The 25,383-nt window shown below is 33.9% G+C and overlaps 1 protein-coding gene across 1 annotated transcript; it reads right to left on the bottom strand.

Moving 5' to 3' along the window:
- Positions 1-7,252: 7,252 nt before the first annotated feature.
- LOC131487455 (olfactory receptor 2G6-like) lies at positions 7,253-8,215 on the bottom strand. The gene has a single exon (XM_058688242.1). It carries the CDS (start codon positions 8,213-8,215, stop codon positions 7,253-7,255), a length of 963 nt encoding a protein of 320 aa, XP_058544225.1.
- Between the last annotated feature and the right edge of the window lie 17,168 nt (positions 8,216-25,383).

Here is a 25,383-nt window from a genome sequence, read left to right as displayed (position 1 = left end):
AGAGAGAGGACCCAAATAGATAAAAATCACAAATGAAACTGTACATATCACAACCCACCCCTCAGAAATACAAACAATTTATCAGAGAATACTATGAAGAATTATATGCCAACAAACTGGACAACCTGGAAGAAATGGACAAATTCCTAGACACCCACACACTACCAAAACTCAAACTGTAAGAAAGAGAAAATTTTACCACACCCATGACTAGTGAAGAAATTGATTGTTATAAAAAATCTCCCAACAAATAAGATCTGGGACATATGGCTTCCCAGGGGAATTCTACCAGGCATTTAAAGCAGAGTTACAACCTATCCTTCTCAAGCTGTTCCAGTAAAGAGAAATGGAAGGAAAGCTTCCAGAATCATTCTATGAAGCCAACATTACCTTGATTCCCAAACCGGACAGAGACCCCCAAAAAGGAGAATTACAGGCCAATATCCCTAATGAACATGGATGTAAAAATTCTCAACAAGATAGTAGGAAATTTAATTCAACAGCATATAAAAATACTGATTCACCATGATCAAGTGGGATTCATTCCTGAGCTGCAGGCCTGGCTCAATGTTTTCAAATCCATCAACGTGATACATCACATTAATAAAAGAAAGGATAAGAGCCTGTCAATAGATGCAGAAACAGTAGTTGACAAAATACAGCATCCTTTCTTAATAAAAACCCTCAAGAAATGGGGATAGAAGGAACATAACTTAACATCATAAAAGACATAAATGATATGCCCACAGCTAATATCATCCTCAATGGAGAAAAACTGAGAGCTTTCCCCCTGAGATCAGAAACATGGCAGGGATGTCTATTCTCCCCACTGTTGTTTCATATAGTGTTGGTAGTCCTAGCCTCAGAAAACAGAAAACAAAACGAAATAAAAGACATCCAAATTGGCAAAGAAGAAGTCAGGCTTTCACTTTTCAGAGATTGCATGATCCTCTGCATGGCAAACCTGAAAGACTCCACCACAAAGCTGCTAGAACTGACACATGAATTCAGCAAAGTCTCAGGATACAAAATCAAGGTATAGAAATTGATTGCATATATTTACACCAATAATGATGCAACAGAAAGAGAAGTCAAGAAATTGACCCCATTTACAATTGCACCAAAACCATAAAATACCTAGGAATAAACCTAACCAAAGATGTAAAAGATCTGTATGCTGAAAACTATAGAAAGCCTATGAAGGAAGTTGAACAAGACACAAGGAAATGGAAAAACATTCCATGCTCATTGAGTGGAAGAATAAATATTGTTAAAATGTCAATACTACCCAAAGCAATCTACACATTCCATGCAATACCAATCAAAATTGCACTGGCATTCTTCTCAAAGCTGGAACAAACCATCCTAAAATTTGTGTGAAACCACAAAAGACCCTGAATAGCAAAACTAATATTGAAAACGAAAATCAAAGCAGGAGGCATCACAATCCCAGACTGTAGCCTCTACTGCAAAGCTGTAGTCATCAATACAGTATGGTATTGGCACAAAAACAGACACATAGACCAATTGGATAGAATAGAAAACCCAGAATTTGACCCACAAATGTATGACCAATTAATCTTTGAAAAAGCAAGAAAGAGTATCCAATGTAAAAAAGATAGTCTCTTTAGCAAATGGTGCTGGGATAACTGGACAGCAACATGTAGAAGAATGAAATAAGAACACTTTCTTACACCATAGACAAAAATAAATTCAAAATGGATGAAATATCTAAATGTGATACAGGAAACCATCAAAACCCTAGAGGAGAAAACAGGCAACAACCTCTTTGACCTCAGCCACAGCAAATTCTTGCCCATCATGTCTCTAAAGGCAAGGGAATTAAAAACAAAAATGAACAAGTGGGACCTCATCAGGATAAAAATCCTCTGCACTGCCAAGGAAACAATCAACAAAACTAAAGGCAACAGACAGAATGGGAAAAGATATTTACAAATGACATATCGGATAAAGGGTTAGTATCCAAAATCTATAAATAACTCACCAAACTCAACACCCAAAAACAAATAATCCAATGAAGAATGGGAAGAATACATGAATAGACACTTTTCCAAAGAAGACATCCAGATAGCCAACAGACACATGAAAAGATGGTCAAAGTCGCTCATCATCAAGAAAATACAAATCAACACCACACTGAGATACCACTTCACAATGGTCAGAGTGGCTAAAATTAACAACTCAGGAAACAATAGATGCTGGAGTGGATTTGGAGAAATGGAACCCTCTTGCTCTGTTGGTGGGAATGTAAATGGGTGCAGCCTCTCTGGAAAACAGTGTGAAGGTTCTTCAAAAATTACAAATAGAACTACCCATGACCCAGCAATAATAGTACAAGTAATTTATCCAAAGGATACAGGAGTGCTGAATCATAGAGGCACATGTACCCCAATGTTTATAGTAGTGCTTTCAACAATAACCAATTATGGAAAAAGTGTAAATGTCCATCAACTGATGAATGGATAAATATGTGGTTTATATATACAATAGAATTCTACTTGGCAATGAAAGAGAATGAAATCCTGTCACTTGCAGCAATGTGGATGGAACTGGAGGGTATTATGCTAAGTGAAATAAGTCAGTCAGAGAAAGAGACATGTCATATGTTTTTACTCATATGTGGAACTTGAGAAACTTAACAGAAGACCATGGGGGAAGGGAAGAGGAAAAAATAGTTACAGAGAAGGAGGGAAACAAACCATAAGAGACTCTTGAATACAGAGAGCAAACTGAGGGTTGATGGTGGGGTGGATCAAGGGAGAAGGAAAATGGGTGATGGGCATTGAGGAGGGCACTTGTTGGGATGAGCACTGGGTGTTGTATGTAAGCGATGAATCATGGCAATCTACCCCCAAAACCAAGAGTACACTGTATACACTGAATGTTAGCAAACTTGACAAATTATATTTTAAAAAAATTGAGATGATTTTCTTTATCAGTCTGAAGTCACTTGCATATGCTATTACATAACTAAATATAGTTGAATGAGATTGAAAACTTGAAGCTATGTTCACACAGTATAAAATAAATTATAAATTGAGGTTTTTGTACTTGAGAATATGTTAGAAGATATGAAAGTGTCTCAGGCATATAATCATGATTAACATTAAGTATATAAAAGACAATAGGACATTTTATTAATTGTTCTATGAAAGTTTTATAGAATATATAAAAAATCTAACAGGATTTACATACATATCAAAACCAATATCCATATGAAATACCTTGTTAGCTAGGAACACAAACATATTTATTTAAAGTATACACACATCACATATGTAAAGACACATCACATGTGAAAAGAAATAGAAGTATAAAAGCATAATATAAAAGTTACAACATGGTATCTTCAAAAATTATGAAAATTTGTTTCTCTTGCAATAAAAAATGTGGTAAAATTTGATATTTCTAAGTAATAGAAATCAATTTTTATACATGAGATTTCAAAGAATAAAGCATCTGCTTTGTGAGACTCCACATATCATATATAGGAAAGACTAACTTTTATTTGCTAAACATTACTGTGATTTATTTTCTTTATTTTTCATTGTTGGAATTGAATAACTTTTCTTGGCACATATGTAGAATAAGAGTCATTATCTTCAGCTCCTCTAGAAAAATTCCTGAATCAACCTCTTTGTAATTCCTGTATTAGTGATCAGAGTCAATGAACTTAAAAATTCAAAGCTTTTCCATTTCTTTTACTTACCATTTGGGCTAGGTTTTGTGGTATGGATTCCCTCAATTTTTATTTTCTAAGATATTCTATATGTTTTTTCTTTGTCTTGAATTTTTCAATATTTCTGACAAAAGGTATCATTTTCTTGTGTTCTTATTATTTAAAAAAACACATTTCTGTCATTTTATGGTTTTTGGAGGAGTGGTATAACCATATGTACATTACCCCATTTTCATTGTATAGTTTCAAATTACAATATTGAATGACTATATAGATAGGCAAGACTGCCATTTTCTTGTGAGAATAACATGGAAAATTAATTAATTTTTCAATTCGCTAATTAATTAATTAAATTGAAAGAGTGAGAGAGAGTTCACATCAGCAGGGGACGGTTCAGGAGAGAGGGAGAGAGAGAATCCCAAGCAGGCTCCACAAAGTCTGTGAAGCCCAACATGGGGCTTGATCTCATGAACTGTGAACTCATAACCCAAGCCCAAATCAATAGCTGGGCACTTAACAGACTGAGCCACCACTCCTAGAAAATGATTTTAGAAAGCTAATTGATGGTATGTGTAAATTTAGTTATGTATCCCTGTTTTTGGTTTACCTATTGTATTTCTAAAAATGTTATTTTATAAATATATAATAGTAAACATAGTCTAAAATTGTGCAAGTATGTGAGACACCTGGGAGGTCAGTTGGTTAAGACTCCAATTTTGGTTCAGGTTTGTGAGTTCCAGCCCCGTACAGCGCTCTGTGCTGATAGCTTGAAACCCAGAGTCTGGAGCTTCAGATTCTGTGTCTCCCTCACTCTTTGTCCTTCCCCTGCTTGAGCTCTGTCACTCTCTCAAAAATAAATAAACATCAAAAAATATTTTAAAACCATAAATAAATAAACTTGTGCAAGTATGCTAAATGCAAGTATTAATTAAAGAAAAAATGCACACCTTTCTATTGTAAGGAAAATATTTAATAAATTGTGGATATTCGATTGTAAGGAAAACATTTAATAAATTGTGGATTTCGATAACAATTAAAAAACTCACAATACTATAAATAAAAACAATGATATGGAATTGTACGTGTAATATGATAGCAAAAGCAATACATGCATATCGTCATAGGAAAACTTGGCATTAAATTAAAAAAATAGTAACTAGATTTTTTCAAATGTGTTTTCATTTTCATTGAGTCCTTTTAGTAAACGTGCTTTCCATGTGCTTGTTGTTCCTCCTATACTATTTCCTGGTTTATTTTTGCAGGATTTGTCTTTTATATCTTGTATAGTATAGTATATTTATCCTCTTTATTTTAATATATCTATACTCTTCTTGTCAACTTTGTTAGCAATAATTTGTTGTGTATAGTAGTAATTTAATTTTTAATGGAAATTATTATCCAAATACCCTTAAGGATGTTTTAAACTTATCTTTGCCTTTTTGTTAGTATTTCTTTGGAAATTTTGTGTTTCTTTATTTAAATCAGGTTTTCTTTTAATTTTTTTTGTTTGTTTTATTAAATATAATCTTTTCTGTGTCATGGATTCCAATTTCATTTAAATAGATTTAACATTATAACTCATGTATTTCTTTCCTATGTTATGTTTTTATGGGTATAAAGAAGTAACGCTCGTGTAAATGTGAGTTTCCCTGTATAAATTCTTCTCATCTTGCATACTATAAATGAAAGCTTGTGTTCCTTAACATGTCCCATTATGTTTCCAACTTGTCCTCCAATTAGTGAGTGTGTTATACATATGTGAAAATTCTGGGAGGCAAATTAAACCAGTCTTTTATTCCTCTTCTTTCTCATAAATTAAAAATGCATTTATGCAGTTGCTATCAAGATGTTTAAGGGGTATAAATTGCACAAGGTATTTTTGGAGAGGTATTACTAATTTTTCAGAATATTTTCTTGATGTTTTTTCTTTCTTATTTTTTGTTCTCAAGGTAGTCTTTGGCAGTAAAGACAGGTTTAAAATTTCTCTTTAGCTCTTGTAGACTGAAAACAATATTCTGACACAAAGATGAATTTTAAATGAAACTCAATTTTATTTTTTTCTTATAAGTTTAAATATAAATTTTAAAAACAATTAATAAAAGGTGGTGCCTTGTGACTCAGTTGGTTGAGGGTCTCACTCTTGTTTTCAGCTCAGGTCATGATCCCAGGGTCATGAGATCAAACCTTATGTCAGGCTCCATGCTGAGTGTGTAGCCTGCTTAAGATTCTGTCCCTCCCTCTAACTCTCGCCCCTGCTCACTCTCTCTCTTTAAAAATAAATAAATAAATAATAAAATAAAATAAATAAAATAATAAAATAAAAGTAATAAGTTTAAATCACATGAAAGCCCACACAGATTCTGTATTAATTATACTTTTTTGTTTTTGCTGATGTTTTAGTGCTTATTTTTTTCCTTGTGGTTGTCATAATAAAAAATGAAAGTAAAAGTAAGACTGTAGATTAAATCAATTTTTCTATGCCTGCACATTTCTGTTAAAATGCTTGTAATTTATAAATCGATGAATTTCACTCTCTTTGGACAGAGGTATAAAGAATGATACACACTTTCTTTCACTTTCTCTCAATTTCTAAATCCTTTAAAGAGAAGGGGAATAAATATAAATAATACATGAATTGATCAACTTAATACAAGCTTACTCATTTCATTACTTTAATAATAAAGTCATAATTTACATTACAAATTAATCAATGTATTACAATTCTGAATTATTTTTATGTTTTCATAATATAAATAAGCCAATATAATGAAATTTGTCCATTCTCTGGATTAAACTAGTGGAGAAATGGTTGTATATTATATATTACTTTTAAGTTATTTATACATATAATATGTACATGTAACATATATATAAAGTGTTTATATGTACACAATATGTGTGAAAATGTAGAAATAAAGTGTTTTATATATTTTTTAAGTTAATTTATTTATTTATTTTGAGAGAAAGAGAGAGAGAACACAAACAGAGGAGGGGCAGAGAGGGAGGGACAGAGAATTCCAAGCAGGCTCCACACTGTCAGCACAGAGCCTGATGCATGGCTTGATCTCACAAATCGAGAGACCATTACCTGAGCTGAAATCAAGAGTCAGACTCTTAACTGACTGAGACACCCAGGCACCCCAATTATATTTTATGTTTTATGGGAATATATATTATGACACATTTAATTTTTCAGAAAGGGTGAGATTAATTATATTTCAAGAAAGCTGAGAAGCGCAGGTAACATTTCAGTTGAGTCTTTAGAAAGAAGTAGAGGTTTACCAGATAAACATGTACTCCAGAGTGAAATAATTTATGCATGAAAGTTTATGGTATGGCTAAAGAAGAGCAAAGATCTTTCTGTAACTAGAGCATAGGATCTTGGATTTGTGCAAGGTTTGGGAAGATAAAACACTACTGTGACTGGACTTATATTAGCTTCTCATAGAATTTTGTGTCTTTTGCTACTTCTCATGGAATTGTTAAAAAAAAGAAAAGAAAAAAACAGCACTTAGAACAAATTATCCATGAGTTAAGTGTAGCAAATTTATGTTATACATACAAGTCATATATTTTCTGAGTAAGACCATTTCTCATTACCAGTGTTCTCCAGGCCCCTTTCACATCTTTGTTTCTCAGAGTATAGATAATGGGGTTTAAGACTGGGGTGACTATGGTGTAGAAAAGAGAGACAAACTTACCCTGTTTTTTTGACCTACTTTTGGCTGGCTGAAGGTACATAAAGATGATGGTGCCATAGAAAATGATGACCACAATCAGGTGGGATGAACAAGTCCCAAAAACCTTCCAGCGTCCTGCTGCTGATTTTATCCTCAGCACAGCTTTTGTTATAAAGCCATAGGAGACTAAGATGAGTGACACTGGAACAACTAGAAAAATCACACTAGCCACAAAGAGTTCTACTTCATTGAAAGTTGTGTCCACACAGGCCAGTTTGATGAGCACAGGAACCTCACAGAAAATGTGGTCCAGTTTGCGATGTCCACAAAGGGGTAGCTGCACAGTAAGGGAACACTGGATTAAGGAGGTGATCAGTCCACTGAGCCATGCTATGCTGGCAAGGGATGCACAGAGCTGAGGATGCATAATGGTTGTATATTGCAGAGGCTGGCAGACAGCAGCATAACGATCATAAGCCATGACTGCCAGGAGAATACATTCAGAGGAACCCAACCCCATGGCCACATACAGCTGGGCCACGCATCCACCATAGCTCACACTTTTCTCTTTCTTATTCATGGTAACTAGCAACTGTGGGGCAACACTGGTGGTAAAGCAGATGTCCACACAAGACAGATTGCTGAGGAAAAAGTACATTGGCGTGTGGAGTTTGGGGACTAAACAAGATACTAAAATAATGGTAGTGTTCCCCAGAATGTTAAAGATGTACAAAAGCAAAATTATGATGAAAAGGATCCTTTCAAGCCAGGGTTCATCTGCAAATCCCAGGAGAAGAAAACCCTTTTCAGAGCTGTTGCTGCTTTCCTCCATCATCCTGCAGATGTCAATTTATAGAAGGATTAATATTCTGGAGAAAGAAGATAGTAAGATGAACATTGGTAAACTGTGGTGTTTCTTATATGATTGTCCTCCTTTTACAGCATTCAGCCATATTGTAAAACCTGATCGCATTTTTCTCAATGTCTATTCTTCGACAGAAAAATGTCTCTTCCTTCTGTTTTCTTGAGCACATTTCACTCTTTCAAATGGAGCAACACCAATTCAAACACTATCACAATGCTCTCTCTTGTTTACATCCATAATCCAAGAGAATGGTATCTGCCCCTCACTCTTCTTCTCGCCCAGAGGTCTTTGTAAACTTACGATGTTTATTTGTAAGACTCTATTCTATCAATTTTGGTTTGATCCTCCTAAAAGATTCTGCCATAATGTTTTTTTTAAATTAAACAATGGCAGATAGTATGAAGGAAGCATCAAGAAAATTAATATTTACCTGTCTTTGGAGAGAATATAGGTTAGTCGATGCTAGTGATGGCACATCTCAGACATAAAAAAGATTTTGAAATGGTATGTCAAAAAGGAACTGCTGAAAAAGATGGTCTTCAGAAGACATATGATAATCAAATTACCATCAACCTGATGGGACATTCATTGTTTTTAACATTGGAATTATCTTCACACAGAATTTGAACTACTGACATTTTTAACTAAATGACCAGAGAACAGGCGCACCTGGGTGGGTCAGTCAGTCGAGTGTCCAGTTCTTGATTTTGGCTCTGGACATGATTCCAGGGTCATGGAATTGAGCCCTGCTTAAGATTTTGTCTCTCTGTTCTCTTCCTCCTATCTCCTGATCTCTCTCATTCTCATTCTCCCTCTCTCTGTGTCTCTAAAATAAATTTTTTAAATGACCAGACAATAATCTTACATACAGACATTCTTCCATAGATTTATTTCCCACCTCCTTCTATTCTTACCCCCTTTCCAGTTTTTTTTTTTAGTTTCTTGATTATTGTTGCTTGCTTTTCAAGTAGTTAGGGATGAGTTAGAGAAGTAGTCTCCTCTGTAGGCACTTCCAATTAAACAAAAACTTCACATCTTTTCTTCTTATAAAACAAATATTGAATAAGGGAAGATATCAGTAAAGTAAGAGGACCCTGGAGTTGTCCTGTCCCAGGAACACAACTAGATGACTTCCACAACTAAAGGGAGAGAAGAGGCCACATTGAAGAAGGTATGAAGTGTGGAGACATGGTTTAGGGGAGATATGTATCATGGGTGTTGAGGAGGGGAAGGATCCCTGATTGCTAAGGTGAGAGAGAGAGAGAGAGAGTGAGTGAGAGAGAGAGAGAGAGAGAGGAAAGCACAAGGACAACATTTTACCAAGGCCATTGGCTAGGAAAACAAGCGGGGATGATTTCCTGAATTTTTGCAACAAGTGGGGCTTAAAGCCTGGAGTTTTAAAAGTCCATGAACTTGTGTAGGATAGAACCAGGAGGGCACTGTGCTGCTTCTGAAAGAAGAGAAGCAAAACACCTGGGGGTAGATAACATGGAAACAGCAATCTAAAGAATGCCTAAGATAAATGGAGGGAGATTTCTTGCTTTTCTCAGAGGCTGTTTCTGAAAGGCAACATTCAGGGGGACACCTCTCCAGGAACAATGGAACTGGCTGGCACCATTTTCTTTCCCTGCCCCTCAACATAAACACAGAACCATCTGGGGGAAGCAGTGGATGCACAACTTGCTTACTCCAAGACCAACACGCTTGTGTTCTGACAGGAGTGCTCTTCTCAGTCAAACTTCCCTCAGTCCCAGAACAGTGGACCCCTCCACTAGAATACCATCACAAACACTTGCCCATACCACATCTCCTGAACAGAGTTTTTCAGGATCTTGGTTCTAGTGGAAGTAGTGCCAGGTCTCATTTCACAAGACCAGAGTACACCTTGTTAAAACTCACCACTTTCAGACTAGGGGCCAAACAATGACCACAACAAGCAAGGAGAGCCTTTGCAGATGACAGGCTTGAAGGATAAAGCAGCAAAACTACAAAAGAATAGTGCATGCAGCACACACTGGAGACACTTCTTGAAACACCAAGCCCTGGACATTACATGAACTCCTCTTCATAAAGCAATTATTTCAGGAGCAAAAGACATACTGTCTTTTCCTTCTTTTCTTTTTTTTTTAAATACATTCTTAAAGTTTATTTATATTTATTTTTTAGAAAGAGAGAAAATGCAAGCAAGGGAGAGGCAGAAAGACAGGGAGAGGAAGAATCCCAAGCAGGGTTTGTTCTGTCAGTGTGGAGCCGGATGTGGGACTAAATCTCAGAAACCATGAGATCATGACCAGAGCCAAAACCAAGAGTTGACTGAGCCACCATGTGCCCCCATAACTGGCTTTTCTAACACAAAGGAGGCGGAGATTTAAATAAAATGTCAAGATGGAAGAATTCATCCCAAATGAAAGAACAAGGTAAAGCCATGGCCAGAGATCTAACAGGTATAAGTAGCATGACTGCTGGAGAATTTAAGTCAACAATCATAAAGATACTCACTGCACTTGAGAAAAGAATAGAAGGCATCAGGGAGACCCTTACCACAAAGAGAAGAGAGTTAAAAAAATCAATCAGACATGAATAATGCAAAAAAAAAAGGAATTTGGAAATATACTTGGTGCAATGAACACAGACTAGAAGAAGATTTAGTGATATAGAAGACAAAATGGAAAATAATTAAGTTGAACAAGAGAAAGAATTGTACAACACAAGAATAGACTTAGGGAAATCGGTTAGTCCATCAAAATAATGAAGCTGAAGAAAAGAGAGAAAGAAGAATTATGGATCACCAAAATCCTTCAGAAAAGAAGGAGAGATGAAAAGCTTCCCAGACAAACAAAAACCAAATGTTGACTTTTAATTTTTGATATTTTAATGCTGTTTATAGCCAGCTACCATTTATCATTTTTGTTAAAAATGTTTACTTTGAACACATTATATTTTAGTATATAATATTTGAAAAATAATATCATATATAAACTTTTAAAATAACATTTATTTGTAGTATCATCATTCAAAGATGATCACTGTTAACTGCTGAGTGTACTAGGAGAAAAAAATTGGTAATGCTGAAAGACGTACTTTAATCCCCACATTTTTCATTCGTCATCAGTACTTTAATGAAAATTCCATATTTATTATTTGTAATCGGTATAAATATTAAATTGGTGGTCATCAAATTAAATTATCATAATTTCTTAAAATAAATATCAATTTTTTTTTTTACTTTTTTCAATGTTTCTATAGAAACATTACTATACTGTAGATACTTACTATATACACCAAATCTTGTTTTTGGTTTAAATTTTCCTATGACAACAGATTAAAAATATATAATAAAGAAAAAAATTATCTTAATTTCAAAGACTGCATACACTTTCATGTGACTAATGTTAGTTAACAATTATTATGTTACATGTAATTGAATTGGTTAGAGTTTATTAATATAGTTTATAATATTGCAAAAATACATGCATTTACTTACACTTAGTAGACTTATTTACTTTACAGATTTCCAAAATAGAATTAGCTACCAAAAATATATGAAAATTATATATTTCATATAATATATATATTTCATATTATATATATTATATATTATATATAATTTCAATTAATATAGCTTACCAATCTTATGCCAATAAATGCTCCTCTGTGATATTTTTGAAAGTTACTCATGTCAATTTATAATAAACAAATTACATTTTATTATTTTTAGCCTTTAATGTAATTTGTAAAAATAATTGTTTTAATATTTATTTTTGAGTTGAAGTTGTTTGTTATTTGTAATTTATTAAATGTTGCTTTAATTCTTTGTATATTTTGTTCATTTTTAATTGATATATTTGAATATTAAAATTATTTATGCTGGAAAACAACTGACTTGTTTTCTCTTTCTTCTTCTGAACTATTTTGTTTTATGGAAATATATTAGTTCAATATATAATCAAATACTTGACCAATATTCAGAAACTACTATCAAAGTGATGATGTTAAATGTCAAATGAAAATAAATGCAAAATGTATAAAATGAAATATATATAGTATTCCATATCTATAATTGTGTGTATATAGAATTACATTATAATCCAAGTGAAAATATATGAGAAAAATAGATGAAATGGAACACTTACACATACTTAGCCAAACCTGGTCAATGAATATCAAGGACAAAATACTTGATGCATGCCATCATTAATATCAAAACTTTAGGTTTCCATTAAAGGAGGAAGGCATGGAGCACAAAGTGAAACTTACCCTATCTTTGGTGTTCTAAACAAAACAAAACAAAAAAAGCTTGCTTTTGTATATATTTATTAATCAAAATGAAATGATAAAATGTTAAACCTATAAGGTACTCTTATTCAAATTATGATTGATTCCTTCTGACTTGTAATACTGCTGAAATTATATATAATATATTACTATATTATATTATATAATGAATTTTAATTATATTTATTATATTTATATATTCATAAACATATGACATATATAAATCATAAAGTATGTCATTCACTATATATACTATATAATTGTAGAGAAAATATATATTTGTTTATTATAAAATTACATGGTATGGGGGCGCCTGGGTGGCTCAGCCGGTTAAGTGGCTGACTTCAGCTCAGGTCATGATCTCGCGGTCCGTGAGTTCAAGCCCCATGTCAGGCTCTGTGCTGACAGCTCAGAGCCTGGAGCCTGTTTCAGATTCTGTGTCTCCCTCTCTCTGACCCTCCCCTATTCATGCTCTGTCTCTCCCTGTCTCAAAAATAAATAAAACGTTAAAAAAATATTAAAAAAAATTACATGGTATATATATAAATTTATACTATTTTATATACTATATCATTTTATAATATAAATAAATAAATATAACCATAGGTAAATATTTATTATATTTTATATATTTATATAACATAAAATTAAAGTATGTATAATAAATATAAATATATAATAAACATGTTTATATAAAATATAAATATAAAATATAAGTAAATATATTTAATATATAAATACATATATTTATATGATATATAATAAAATATGTATTATGTATATAATATTCATGAATACAACCTTATTACAACAATATAAAAATGTATCTGGGTTTAGAAGTTGTATAACATTAAACTTTCCTAAGGAAAAGCACAAATAGTACAAAATCATTTTGTGATCAAGGAACCATAAAAAAATAGGTTTTTATTTGAGATAGAATAATTTAGAGGAAAGAAGAAAAAAAAAACAACTTTGATCTTACATGCATTTTGTTCATGCCTTATGATATTAGTTATTAGTTTGCTAATAACAAAATAGTGGAAAAGAGAATTCATAGGCAAAATGGGAGATATAAATGTTAACTAATAGTGTACTGAGAAAAAAATTTCTTTAAATTATGTGTGTGTGTATATATATATATATATATATATGCGTGTGTGGGGGTGTATGTGTATGTATATTTGTCAATATATTATCGTCGCCTTCACCACTTCTCTCTCCTAGTCACCATCATGTACCATCTGGAGCTCTGCAAGAGTTCCCCAACAGAAAATCTTTTGTGGCATTAACTTTAATCAGCTCCTTCTTCACAGAAGCAGAGTAAGTTTTCTAATATAAATAGGGAAATGATGGCTGCTGGTATACAGCTTTAGCTAATTTTCTGATTTTTTTCTTTCTACCTTTTTTCTTTAATTTTTTTAATGTTTCCTTTTGAGACAGAGCATGAATGGGGAGGGGCAGAGAGAGAGAGAGAGGGAGACATAGAATCCAAAGCAGACTCTAGGCTCTGAATTGTCAGCACAGAGCCCAAAGAGGGGCTTAAACTCACAAACCATGAGGTCATGACCACAGCCAAAGTGGCTTAACCAACTGAGCCACCCAAGATTCCTTATTCTTTCTACTTTTTAAAAAACATGATTATTTATTTTTGAGAGAGAGAGAGAGAAAACACAAGTGGGAGAGGGTCAGAGAAAGAGAGAAGGACACACAGATTTTGAAGCAGACTCCAGGTTCTGAGCTGTCAGCACAGAGCCTGATGTGGGGCTCCAACTCATGATCTGTGAGATCATGACCTGAGCCAAAGTCAGGTCATGCTTAACTGACTTGGCCACCCAGGGACCCCTATTCTTTCTACTTTTAATTTTTAATTTTATACCAAACACCCAGGACAAGGAATAAGAAAATAAAGTTATAAATGGCACTTTCATTATAATCGGAAGACAAAGAAAACCAACCAACCAAATACAAATTACATCTAATAGAGGAAAAAAGCTACTGAAACACATCAGAATTTGTGCTCAAAACTGAAAATGAGAACAAAGGGTCCTGAGAAAAAGAAGAGCAACATTCAAGGTCACTGATAGAGGCAACAAATCAAAAATATCAGAAAATATCTTTCCTATTAAGAAGAGAGTTTTTCCCCTATTACTGTGAATAGCTGTTGACAAATCTGATAGACAATAAGCAAAGAACAATTAGAGGATAAATGGAGAGAAAGGTTTGGAAAGAACCTGGGGTGGAGGTGGTAGACCTAAGAGGGCAGCATGGTCTAAACTGAGGGGAACATGCAGAAGAATGAAACCGGACCACTTTCTTATACGATACACATAAATAAGTTCAACATGGATGAAAGATCTAAATGTGAGGCAGGAAACTGTCAAAACCCTAGAGGAGAACACAGGCAGAAACCTCCTTGACCTTGGCCAGAGCAACTTCTTACTACAAAAGTCTGGAGGCAAGGTAAACAAAAGCAAAAACTATTGAGACTTTATCAGAATAAAAAGTGTCTTCACAGTAAAGGAATAAAATCAACAACAACAAAAAAAACAACCTACTGAATGGGAGGAGATTTTTATAAATATTATACCTGATAAAGTTTATTATCCAAAATCTATAAAGAAATTATAAAACTAGCACCCCCCCAAAAAAAATAATCCAGTGAAGAAATGGACAGAAGACATAAAATACATATTTTTCCAAAGAAGGATGGCTAACAAATACATGAAAAGATGCTCAACATCACCCATTCTCAGGAAATCAAAACTACAGTATCACCTCACTCCTGTCAGAATGGCTAAAATTAACAATAAAGAAAACCACCAGATGTTGGTAAGGATGCAGAGAAAGGAGAACCCTCTTACATTGTTGGTGGGAATGCAAACTGGTGCATCTACTCTAGAGAACAGTATGGAGGTTCCTCAAAAAGTTAAAAATAGAATTAACTTACAACCCAGCTATTGCACTACCAGGTATTTACCAAAAGGGTACAAAAATACTGATTTGAAGGAACACTTGCAACCCAATGTTTATAGCAGCCTCATCAACAAAAACCAAATTATGAAAAAAGACTGAATGTCTATCAACTGAAGAATGGATAAAGAAGGTGTGGTATATAGATGTGTGTGTGTGTGTGTGTGTGTGCATTGTGTGTGTGTGTGTGTGTGTGTGTGTGTGTGTATTTGGAATAGTACTCTGTCATAAAAAGAATGAAATCTTGCCATTCACAATGGGGTGAATGGAGCTAGAGCATATTATGCTAAGCAAAATAAGGCAGAGAAAGACAAATACCACATGATTTCATTCATATGTGTAATTTAAAAACAAAACATGCATAGGGGCAAGGGAAGGAAAGAGAGAGAAGGAGGCAAATCATAAGAGTCTCTTAACTATAGAGTACAAACTGAGGGTTTCCTGAGGGGAGGTGGGTGGGGGATGTGCTAAATGGGTGATGGGTATTAAGGAAAGAAATTATTGTAATGAGTACTGGGTGTATATATAAGTGAGAAATTACTAAATTCTACTCCTAAAACCAATATTACACATATAGTGTAGTAACTAACTAGCTTTTAAATAAAACTTCAAACAAAAAAGTTAAAAATAAAATAAACTGAGGGGTTCACCATACCAGTCACAGACAGGGATAATAAGGTAATAAAAAAAAGGAGTGCCTGGGTGGCTCAGTCAGTTATAAATGTCTGACTCTTGATTTAGCTCAGGTCAGGATGTCACACTTCACAGGATTGAGCCCCATACTGACAGCACAGAGTATGCTTGGGATTCTCTCTCCCCCTTTTTCTCTGTCCCTACCCTGTTCCCTTGCTCACTCTCTCTCAAAATAAATAAATAAACTTAAAACATAAGGTAGTAGGGGTGCCTGGGTGGCTCAGTTGGTTAGGCAACCAACTTCGGCTCAGGTCATGATCTCACAGTTTGTGGATTCGAGCATCAGGCTCTGTGCTGACAGCTCAGAGCCTGGAGCCTGCTTCAGATTCTGTGTCTCCCCCTCTCTCTACCCCTCCCCTGCTCACGTTCTGTGTCTCTCTGTCTCTCAATAATAAATAAACATTAAAAAAATAAAGTAGTAAAAAATGAAGCATAACTTTTGTTCAACATAGTACTGGAAATCTTAGTCAAGTAATCAACCAAGAAAAAGAAACTAGAGGTATCTACATCAGTAAAGAAATGTTAAACTGTTATTAATTGCAGATGATATATATTACAGATAGAAAAATCTACCAGTAATAACAAATGAATTCAGTAAAAATGCAAGATACAATATTAAAACCCAGAAAGTTATAATGGTTCTATACACTAATAATAAAGTAGCAGAAAGAGAAATTAAGAAAACAATCACCTACAACTACACCAAAAAAAAAAAAAATAGAATACCGAATACCTAAAATAAACTTAACCAAGAGTGAGAGACCTGTACTCTGAAAACCATAAAACACTGATGAAATAAATTGAATATGACACAAATAAATGGAAAAGAAGTCCATGTTCATAGACTGGAAGAATTAATATTGTTTAAATATCCATATCGCATAAACCAATGGACAGATTCAATGCACTTCCTATACCAACAGTTTTAACAAACTAGAACAAATAATAGTAAAATTTGTATGAAAACAAAACACACCATGAATAGTCAAAACAATCTTGAAGAAAAACAAAGCTGGGATATCACAATTCCACAATTTGGGATATACTACAAAGATACAGTAATCAATATAATATGATGCTGTACAAAAATAGACCCATAGCTCAATGGCACAGAATAGACAGCCCAGAAATAAACCTACAATTATATGGTTAATTATTTTATGGTCAAAGGAGGCAAGAATATAGAGTCAGGAAAAAACAGACTCTTCGATAATTGGTGCTAGGAAAACTAGAAAACTACATGCAAAATAATGAAAGTGGATGACTTTCTAACAGCATACACAAAAAATAACCTCAAAATGGATTAAATATGTGATACCTGAATGGATAAAGTTTGAGACCCAAAATCATAAAAATCCTAAAAGAAACAACAGGCAGTAATTTCTCTGACATCGGCCATAACAACATTTTTCTCAATATGTCTTCTAAGGCCACCGAAACAAAAGCAAAAATAACCTATCAGAACTACATAAAAATAAAAAGCATTTGCACTGCAAAGGAAACCAACAAAACAAGAAGACAAGAAGACATTTTATGCAGCCATAAAATGATGCAATTGTGTCATTTGCAACAGCATTAATAGACCTGGAGGGTATTATGCTAAGTTAAATAAGTCAGAGTGGGAAAGACTAATAGATTATGATTTCATTCATATGTGGGTGAAATCTAAAAGTAAATTAATAAACAAACAAAAATCAGAATCAGACCTCTAAATACAGACACTGACAGTTACCAGAGGGGAGGGATATGGGAAATTGGCAAAGTGAGTGAAGATAAATGTATACGACAAGCTAGCCTGACTAGAACACCAGGTTGAGGTGATTGGTAAAGATCTTTCTCTGTCAAAGTGAATGAGTAAATAATAGAACAAATGACCACTTTGTAAAACGTGCAGACATCAGCATAAAAACGCAAGGATCATGAAAACAATGGGAAACATGACACAACCAATGGAATCTAATAAACCTTCAATAACCTATCCTAAATAGAGACTTATAAACTGGTTGATAAAGAATTGAGAGGGATGCCTGGGTGGCTCAGTTGGTTAAGCATCCGACTTTGGCTCAGGTCATGATCTCACAGTCTGTGAGTTCGAGCCCAACATTGGGCTCTGTGCTGACTGCTCAGAGCCTGGAGCCTGCTTCGGATTCTGTGTCTCCCTCTCTCTCTGACCCTCCCCCATTCATGCTCTGTCTCTCTCTGTCTCAAAAATAAATAAACATTAAAAAATAATTTAAAAAAATAAAAATAATTGAGAATATTTTTTAAGTAAGTTCCATAAACTAAAAGAAAGCTCAGACAGACAACTAAATTAGGAAAATAATACATGAATATAATAAGATGTTTAACAAAGAAAAAGAAACCATAAACAAAAACAAAAAGAAATCCTCTAACTAGAGTACAATGATTGACTGGAAAATTGAATGGCCAATTGAGAGACTTGATGGAGGGTCACCTGAGTGGTTCAGTCCTTGAGCTTCCAACAATTGATTTCAGCTCAAGTTATGATCCCGGGGTCATGGGACTGAGCCCCTTGTCAGTTTCTGCACTGAGTATGGAGCCTGTATAAGATTCTCTCTCTCCCTCTTCCTCCCCCTCTCCCCCTCTCCCTTGCTCAAGTGATCTCTCTCTAAAATAAAAAAAAAGAAAAGAAAATGATTTTTTAAAGAGAACTGATCAAGAAGAATAAATTATTAAACATGAAAACAAGTCATTTGAAATTAACCATTCAGAAGAGTAAAAGAAAGAAAGAAAGAAAGAGAAAATTTCTACAGAATAGGAAACTGTCATAGTACACAATATAAACATTATAGGAGTCTCAGAAGGAAAAGAGAAAATCCATTTAATTTTTTTTTTTTTCAACGTTTTAAATTTATTTTTGGGACAGAGAGAGACAGAGCATGAACGGGGGAGGGGCAGAGAGAGAGGGAGACATAGAATCGGAAACAGGCTCCAGGCTCCGAGCCATCAGCCCAGAGCCCGACGCGGGGCTCGAACTCACGGACCGCGAGATCGTGACCTGGCTGAAGTCGGACGCTTAACCGACTGCGCCACCCAGGCGCCCCAAGAGAAAATCCATTTAAAGAAAATGACCAAAAGTCCCAAATTGGAGTAAGAACATGAACATCCAAGGATAGGAAGCCGAAAGATTCCGAAGTAGATTTAAGCCAAAGAGGACTCACTGAAACACAATATAATAAAAAAATGTGAAAACACATTTCACAAATGTGAAAACACACAAGGAAGGGAACCCCCATAAAAATATCAGCAGATTTTTCAGTAGGGGACTGGTAGGTCAGGATATAATGGGATGATACGTTTAAAAAATACTCTACCTGAGGGGCACCTGGGTTGCTCAGTTGTAGCGTCTGACTTCCGCTCAGGTCATGATCTCACAGTTCGTGGGTTCGAGCTTGCATTGGGCTCTGTGCTGATACCTCGGAGCCTGGAGCCTGCTTTGGATTCTGTGTCTCCTCTCTCTGTTCCTCCCCTGCTCACGCTCTGTCTGTCTCTCTCTCAAAAATAAAGAGTTAAACAAAATTTAAAAAATACTCTACCTGAGAAACTGCCTTCAGAAATGGAGAGGTAAAAACTCCACTCCAACAACAACAACAACAACAACAACAACAAGAAAAAAAAAAACGAAGGAATTAACCATCAGTAGAATTTCTCTATTATAAATGCTAAAGAGAGTTTTTTTAAGACAATATAAAAGTATCCTAATTAACAACATAAAGTGTATGAATATATAAAACTCACTGGTAAAGGTAAATATATAGTCAAATTCTGAATTTTCTAATATTGTAATAACTAACTGTTAACTTTAGTACAAAGTTAAAAGACAAACATTAAAATAACTATAAGCATGATAATTTGATAATGAATACACAGTATTAAAATTTTAAATTACAACAATAACATCAAATGTAAGCAGAAAAAAAGTAAAACTGTAGACTTTTTGTGTTTGATCAAATTTAAACTGTAATCAGCTTAAAATAGGGTATCATAACTATGTTATAGCATATATTATAACTATGTGATATTTTATGTAAGTCTCATGGCAATCAGAAAGGATAGATCTACAATAGACTATATAAAATATAAATGCATATGTGGAAAAGAATCAAAACATATCAGCACAAAAGTGCTGAAATCACAAGTAAAATAAGAGAGAAAGAAATGAAGAAGGGAATTACAGTGTCAAAACAACTAATAAGATGGTGATAGTAAGTCCTCATCTATAAATAATCACTTTAAACAGAATCTGATAGAATTATCCTATCAAAGACATAGAGTGTCTGAATGGGTAAGCAAAGAACATGAAAAATATATAATTCCTACAAGAGACTCATTAAGTACAACTATAGGCTGATAGTGAAGGGTGGAAAAATATATTCTATATAATGTATAAGCAAAAACAGAGCAGAGGTGACTATGCACATATAAGATAAAATATACTTATTTCAATAACTCATAAGAGACAAGTAAGTTTATTAATGATAATGGAGCAAATTCATTAAGAGGATGAATGGACCACATTTTGTCAATATATGACCCAACATCAGAGCAGCTATATATGTGAAGTAAATACTAACAGATATGAAAAGAGTAATAGACAAAATACAATAATATGAGGGGATCTCAATATCCCATTTTCAAGAATGGATGGATCATCCAGATAGATCATCCAGATAGAAAATCAGTATAGAAACATAGGACCTGAACACAACAGTCATATAAAGAACATTCTATCAACAGCAGCAGTATACTTATTCTTCTCAAGAACAAACAGAACATTGTCCATTATAGATCTTATGGTAAGCCGTAAAAAAGTCTTAATTAGTAAAGATTGAAATATACCAACTATCATTTCCGAATACAATAAAATAAAACTAGAATTTAATAATAGGAAGAAAAAAAATTAATTTATAAATATGTGGAAATTTAAACAACACATTTCTGCACAACCAATTGGTAAAAGAAAAAAAAAGACAGAAATGAAATTTTTTTGAAAGAAATAAAAATAGAAACACAACATACCAACGTTTATGAAACAATGACACAAAAGCAGATCTAAGAGGAATGTCCTTTATTAGGAGGAAAAAAAAACATATCAAACAAGAATGTTAAGGACTCAGATTACTTACTGCACTTAAAATTAGTGAGGCATTTAAAATAAACTATCAAGGGGAGCCTGGGTGGCTCAGTTGGTTAAGTGTCCGACTTCGGCTCAGGTCATGATCTCATGGTCCGTGAGTTGTAGCCCCGCGTCGGGCTCTGTGCTGACAGCTCAGAGCCTGGAGCCTGTTTCAGATTCTGTATCTCCCTCTCTCTGCCCCTCCCCCGTTCATGCTTTGTCTCTCTCTGTCTCAAAAATAAATAAACGTTAAAAAAAAATTAAAAAAAAAATAAATAAAATAAACTATCAATATAAGAAATATTTGCCAGTTCTAGTTGAAAAGATGTACAGTAGTAAAACATTTATGCAATTTTGATCAGAAATTTAAATTTCTAAGTAAATTAATTTATCAGGTAACTAAAGATTATATGCTTAATTTCCTTAAACTTTCAAATAAGCATTTTGAAACAAATATAATGATTCTCTATATTACTTTTTAAAAAGTGACGTAAAGTAATTCTTCCATTTTATGTCAAGGAATTATGGCAATTAATATTGTGTAAACTGTCCTCAGCCATTCTGCCCTTTCTTCTTTTGCTACTTCCTGACATTTATAAACAGAAATGCCCCACATTCCAACCATCAGCATCTGGTGTTTCATTATCTGGCTCTTAGAGAATGTTTATATCCAATAAAATTATTCAATTGGTAAAAACTCATAATAGGTTCTAAGATCTTTATGCATACCAAAGCCTGCTCTTTAAAATAAGGGATAGGGGTGCCTGGGTGGCTTAGTTGGTTAAACATCTGACTCTTGATTTTGATTCAGGTCATGATCTCATAGTGCCTGGGATTGAGCTCCACTTTGGGCTCTGCCCTGTCAGATGTGCTCTGCACTGTCAGAGTTCTCTGCGCTCTGCTTGGGATTCTTTCTCCCTCTCTGTCTGCCCCTCCCCCAATCTCTCTCTCTCTCTCCCTCCCTCAAAATAAGTAAAATAAAAATGCTAAAAATAATACAATTAACTAAGGGATTATAAAGGTTCAATTTATTTGACACTTGCATTGCAGATGGGTCAGGTTTAGGGACATATTTAAATTCTAGTATAATTTTTGGCTATAATCAATCAGCAAGTTCACATCTAGATTTCAATGTGATTGTTATTTCTAACAATAGTTAACATTTGTGTAAATGTTACACACAGAGTCCTGTGATTATTTTTTTTTCTTCAAACAATTACAATTCATAGAGTATATATTGGAATACCTGATATTCCAGGTATATGAGCCAGCCTTTTCTTGGATCAGTGATACTGCCTCTTCTTTGATGATCCCTTTTGGCTTAGAATTTTTGTGATATTCCAGTTACAAATCTTGGATAATTAAAATAGGAAAAAATAAAATTGCTGGACAAAGGAATGTAAAATTGTCAACTGAAGGGCAAATGGGAGCATATGCTCCCTTAGTAATATGCAAAACTTTGACTTCTTCACCTACTTCTTTGTATCATTGAGTATTTAGGAGTCAGGTTAGTAGAACCCACAGAATGATATAAGCACTACATTTTGAATCTAAAGCTATGGGAAAATATGAATAGTAATGGAGTACGGGGTCTCCCCACAGGGATAATATGCCTTGATTTAGGATATGGCTTGTTAATACTGGCTACACCACAGGGACTATGATCCCAACTCACCAATTAAACTTGGAGAGATTCAGTGGAGATTTATGGTCATGGGATCACTTCTTCTGAAAACTAACAAACAAAACAAAACAAAACAAAACAAAACAAAAAATCTTATTATCCAATTGACCTAAATAGCCTCAATAAAATTCTAATAAACCCAACATATACAATTATATTTATGTTTCTAGGCTTTTTAAACATTATTTAATCATCACTACATATATTAAGCTCCTAACAAAAAATTTGAAAAGGGAAGTTAAAAACTGAAAATTATTATATAAATACAAGAATTAAATTAAAAAAAAAACATTGATATTTGGAAGCAAGTAAGAAAAAGAAAGTTCACTCTTGGTCTTGACTCAGGTCATAATCTCACGATTTGTGAAATTGAGGCCCGCAAGAGTCTTCGTGCTGGAGCCTGGTTGGGATTCTCTCTCTCCTTCTCTCTCTGCCCTTCCCCCACTCTCTTTCTCTCTCTGTCTCTCTCAAAGTAAATAAATAAACTTAAAAAAACAAATAAAGTTCACATGAAGGAAAATATATTCAAAACTTAAAAATTATATTGAATCGGGGCGCCTGGGTGGCGCAGTCGGTTAAGCGTCCGACTTCAGCCAGGTCACGATCTCGCGGTCCGTGAGTTCGAGCCCCGCGTCAGGCTCTGGGCTGATGGCTCGGAGCCTGGAGCCTGTTTCCGATTCTGTGTCTCCCTCTCTCTCTGCCCCTCCCCCGTTCATGCTCTGTCTCTCTCTGTCCCAAAAATAAAAAAAATGTTGAAAAAAAAAATTAAAAAAAAAAAAATTATATTGAATCAAGATAAAAGAAAAATAGTATTTGTTTTGTCTGGGACTATGATTCCATTTGAGTTTTTCTGTAACTACATGAAATAATTTTGGAAGTTTTTACAAAAACAGCAAATGCACCTTTATGGCATAATTATGTATCCATTATAGTCATTATTTCTATAAGAATTGTAAATATAAAGATTAATCAAATGTCAAGAGACTTTTTTGAAAGAGGGATGTGAAATCAATCTTTTACATCAATATATTTTATTATTATAATAAAATGCATGCAACATAAAATTTCTCACTTGAACCATTTTTGAGGAGGCTTTTGAAACCAATTCCCTGTCTTTTCATTGCTGTTGTTAAAGTATAGTTGACATGCAATGTTACATTAGTTTAAGCTAGATATATAGTGATTTGAAAATTCTATGCATTACACAATGCTTACCAGGATTCGTGTAGTTACCATCTGTCACAATACAAAGTTATTACAATACTGTTATCTATAACCCCTATGCTGTACTTTACACCCCCATAATTTATTTTTATTATAACAGGAAGTTTATATCTCTTAATCCCCTCCACCTGTTTCACCCATCCTCCATCTACCTTTCTTCAGGGAAACACCAATTTCTTTTCTGTATTTATAAATGTTAAATAATCCTGTATTTTCTATTTCTTTATTTCTTTTGTTTGTCTTTTCAAGATTCCACATATAAGTGAAATCATATGACATTTGTCTTTCCCAGTCATAGTTATTGCATGCACCTTGCATAATACCTTCAAGATCCATCCATGTTGTTATGAATGACAAGAATTCATAAGATTTATGTTTTATGACTGAATAATGTTACATTGTGTGTGTGTGTGTGTGTGAGAGAGAGAGAGAGAGAGAGAGAATCATACTTTATTTTTCCACTTGTCTATTGACAGATATGTACATTGCTTACATAATTTGGCTATCATAAGTAATGATACATACAATATTACAATAAACATGTAAGTGAATATAGGCTCAAATTAGTGTTTTGGATTTCTTTGGCTAAATTCCAGTAGTGGAAATACTGGATTATTCGGTATTTCCATTTAAAATTTTTGAGGCACGATCATACTGTTTCTGTAGTTGTTGCACCAATTTACATTCCCACCAACAGTGAATAAGTGTTTAATTTTCTTCACATCATTGCCAGAACTTTTTATTCCTTGGCTTTTGGTACTAGCCAATTGGATTAATGTGAGGTATATTGTGGTTTGGATTTGCAGTTCCCTAATGATGAGTGATATCGAGCATCTTTTCATCTGTATGTTAACTATCTGTATGTCTTCTTTGGAAAAATGTCTATTAGTCGTCCGCTCGTTTTTAATGAGTTTATTTCTTTTTTAATGTTGAGCTGTATAAATTCTTTATATATTTTGGATGTTACACCTTATTGTATACATGATTTGCAAAAATCTTCTCCCATTCAATGGGTTGCCTTTTCATTGTGTTGATGGTTTCCTCTACTCTGCAAAAGTGGCTTTTTATCTGTTTTTTGTTTCTCTTGCTTCAGGAAGCATTCATAAATATATTGCTAAGGCTGATGTCCAAGAGATTACAGCCTATGTTTATTTT

The sequence above is a fragment of the Neofelis nebulosa genome, chromosome 1, assembly GCF_028018385.1.
Source record: "Neofelis nebulosa isolate mNeoNeb1 chromosome 1, mNeoNeb1.pri, whole genome shotgun sequence".
NCBI classification, from domain to species: domain Eukaryota; kingdom Metazoa; phylum Chordata; class Mammalia; order Carnivora; family Felidae; genus Neofelis; species Neofelis nebulosa.
The sequence above is the reverse complement of the archived record's forward strand: the minus strand, read 5'-3'. Positions and strand labels throughout refer to the sequence as shown.